This window comes from Mandrillus leucophaeus, unplaced genomic scaffold (genome assembly GCF_000951045.1).
Source record: "Mandrillus leucophaeus isolate KB7577 unplaced genomic scaffold, Mleu.le_1.0 Scaffold310, whole genome shotgun sequence".
In the NCBI taxonomy this organism is placed as follows: Eukaryota; Metazoa; Chordata; class Mammalia; order Primates; family Cercopithecidae; genus Mandrillus; species Mandrillus leucophaeus.
Window position 1 is genome coordinate 470,244 of NW_012103255.1, and position 3,650 is coordinate 473,893.

General features: G+C 43.6%; 1 protein-coding gene across 5 annotated transcripts in view; it reads right to left on the reverse strand.

Moving 5' to 3' along the window:
- Nucleotides 1-3,650, reverse strand: part of KCNN3 (potassium channel, calcium activated intermediate/small conductance subfamily N alpha, member 3) — a 184,602-nt gene that overhangs the window by 12,041 nt on the left and 168,911 nt on the right. For all 5 annotated transcript variants that reach the window (XM_011987430.1, XM_011987429.1, XM_011987431.1 and 2 more), the window contains one exon: nt 795-922. In XM_011987430.1, the coding sequence (XP_011842820.1) occupies nt 795-922 (128 nt within the window). The remainder of the gene's footprint in view (nt 1-794; nt 923-3,650) is intronic.

Genomic DNA, 3,650 nt, shown 5'->3' on the forward strand with positions numbered 1-3,650 from the left:
TGTGGGGTGTGTGTGGTGTTTGTGTGTGGTGTGTATGGTGTGTGGGGTGTATGGTGTGTGGTGTGTATGGTGTGTGGGGTGTATGGTGTGTGGTGTGTATGGTGTGTGGGGTGTATGGTGTGTGGTGTGTATGGTGTGTGGTGTGTATGGTGTGTGGGGTGTATGGTGTGTGGTGTGTGTGGTGTGTGTGTGGTGCAGTGTTTGTGTGTGGTGTATATGGTGTGTGTGATGTGTGGTGTGTGTGGTGTGTGTGGTGTGTAGAGTGTGTGTGAGGTGTGTGTGGGGTGTGTGTGGTGTTTGTGCGTGGTGTGTATGGTGTGTGGGGTGTATGGTGTGTGGTGTGTATGGTGCGTGGGGTGTATGGTGTGTGGTGTGTGTGGTGTGTGTGTGGTGCAGTGTTTGTGTGTGGTGTATATGGTGTGTGTGATGTGTGGTGTGTGGTGTGTGTGGTGTGTGGTGTGTATGGTGTGTGTGAGGTGTGTGTGGTGTTTGTGTGTGGTGTGTGTGGTGTGTGTGGTGTGTGTGATGTGTGTGTGGGTGTGTGTGTAGAATGTAGAAGCCCTTAGAGGTTCTTACTCTAGTTTTTACCTTCCATAACAGCCTGCCCAATTTCTGGCATGTGGCTGGTGCAGTGAGTGAGTGATCAGACCCACTTCACCACTCCACTTGTTGAGTGGAACAGAATGGATTTCTTCTGTGCCTCCTAAGTATATGAGAAGCTACTGACAGAGTTGTAGGAGTTCCACTGCTCCCAATCTGGTTATCTGATGGCTGAACCACTCTGGCATACTCACTGGTGGATAGCTTGGAGGAACTTCCTCTGGTGTTTCCTGACTTTGGCATGGTCAATCTTCTTTAGCAGCTTTGTGTGTTTATAGATTAACCATGTTTCCCGAAGGACATTGGCTGCAGCATTCTTGATCTAAGGAAGAATAAATAAAGTAGGCTGCTATCAGGTTCATTTTCTTAGGTTCACATAATATTTTTTGTGTGTGTGGTTGCTACTGTAGTCTACCTCATAAGGAAACGATTTTGCAATGATCTATTTTCTTAACCAAAATCACGAAACTCCTAGAAAAGATGATTAAGGCCGGGCACGGTGGCTCCTGCCTGTAATCTCAGAACTTTGGAGGCCAAGGCAGGTGGATCACCTGAGGTCAGGAGTTCGAGACCAGCCTGAACAACATGGTCAAAGCTGTCTCTACAAAAAATACAAAATTCGCCAGGTATGGTGGCTCATGCCTGTAATACTAGCTACTTGGGAGACTGAGGCAGGAGACTCGCTTGAACCTGGAAGGCGGAGGTTGCAATGAGCTGAGATCATGCCATACTCCAGCCTGGGAAATAAGAGTGAAACTCCGTCTCAAGAAAAAAAAAGGAAAGAAAAGAAAGGAAAGAAAAGATGATGAAAATTCATCTGCTATTAATCTTGTGTTGGACACTGCAGACTAGAGCTAAATTGAAGGGTTCTTTCTTTCTTTCTTTCTTTTTCTTTCTTTCTTTCTCTCTTTCTTTCTTCCCTCCTTCCTTTCTTTTTTCTTTTCTTTTTTCTCTTTTCTCTTCTTTCTCTTTCTTTCTTTCTCTCTTTCTTTCTCTCTTTCTTTCTCTCTTTCTTTCTCTCTTTCTCTCTCTCTCTTTCTTTCTTTCTTTCTTTTTCTTGATTATTTCAGTACTGTCTCTTGAGTGCTGTTGCTGATGCTATATTTAGACAGGTTGCATGAGCAAGACCTTGAGTCCCGGGGTCCCCTCGGAAAATAGCTAGCAAGATACCACTGCTGCCCTTACATGCAGACTTCCGAGCTTCACCTGAGATTGCCACTTAGTGTATATGGTACATTGCTTGGATTCAGAGAGTAAACAGATTTCCTATCAGCTGGAGATTTTAAAAGACTTCTTTGAGAAAATGTCTTTCCCACTAATTGGAATTATAGGTACCAATAAGCCCATTGTCTCCTTTCCCAAATGGCCAAAAACATTTGCACTGCAATTTTACACGTAAATGTAATTGGCACAAAACGGAAATAATCTCAAAGCAATGTCTGAAAATCAGTGAAGATATTTAGGTGTGAAACCAGAGCTTCCTCTTTCCCAAGGCTGGCTCCTTCACTGTGCACTGCAATCACACGTTTCAACATATGACGCTGTCATCTGTTGACATGGAAACCACTGATATCACCAGGCTCACGACTGAGCTGAGACATATCAATGGCATCCAGATGGCAGGGGACAAAGTTTTAATCCAAACACAGACATCCTCAGCAATTAGTAACAAGAGCAAGAGAAAACATTCCTTATTAAGCACACGCTAAACAGATTTTTGATTAACCATCCCCATTTCTGTCAGTCATGCAGATTGGCACAGGTCCACAGGCCTGGGGCCTGGAAATAAGTAGGCCAGCCTAATAGAAATCAGGTTACTAGCCAGAAAGGATTTTAATAAAATTAGAGACTATAGACCTGCTTCTTCAGACTGACATCAACAGATGGGACGTTGTTAAAATACTGAGACGTGTGGGAAGGCTAGGAAACATTGTTTTGCAGGCTGATAACTTTTGTGTGTGTATGTTTTAAAAATTTATTACTACGGCTGGATTATATTTTTCATTGGCGCTGAAGTGATGTTTTTAAAAGAACAGCTAAGTCTTCTCAGAAATGTCTAAGGGACATAAATATTGCTTTTTTAAAAATGCAGTAAAGATCCACCATGAAAATAGTTTTAAATGACTTAATTGCTCGCCTCTAGTACTTTCTTGCCTGAAAGGAAGCAGATTGTGGTGAGAAGTTGGAAACGGTGGATGTCCAGGCGAGGACACTGTGGTCTCTGGGGTTCTGCTCAGGGAACTAGAGTGAACAGCAGCCTCCTGGGAAAAAAGGCGGCATGCGAGGGAAGCCTCGCTCTCTGCAGAGCACACACATTGAATACCATTGCCCTCCTCTTGCGGGGAGAGGGGCAATTGGATGTGTCATTTCTTCAGTTTCCCTAGGCACTTAGCCTCTTAGGAAAGCCTCGAGGAAACGGGAAAGTCTGCAGGTGAATCCCTGCTCTGTCAATTATTAAGCAGTTTAGGAGCAAATGCTTCATTATCTGTAAGACGGGAAAAATAAAGAGGGCTGCTATGAGGCAGTGATGATGGTGCTGGGGGCAACAGCTAACATCTACCAGGTGCAGCCACAGGTCTGAGTACTTTATATGTCTAAGCTCCCTTTAATCCTTACCACAACCCCATCGGGGAGGTGCTAACATTATCCACATTTTTCAGACAAACCGAGACACAGACCAAGACTAGACAATTATAAATGGCAAACTGAGTCAGTGTGGGTTTGAATGCTGCATAAAATGTAAAGTACCGTACAGATATTAGTTAATATCATCTAGCTCAAACCCCTCATTGAACATATGAGGAAACCACTTCAGAGATGGGATTTGAGAGCCAGAATCACACAGCTAGCTAATGGCAAAGTCAAAACAAGAGCCAGGTCCAGGAAGAGCAGAAGGTTTTCATGTGGACTGAAGGAAAGACAAACAAAATCATTTCCTGTTTTCCAGGATCAAGGAATTGGAAAGAACATTGGATTTTTTTTTTTTTTTTTAATCATCATGGCCCTTACTTAGCAATGTGACAGAACACGGAGTCCAGGTCCTGCACTTA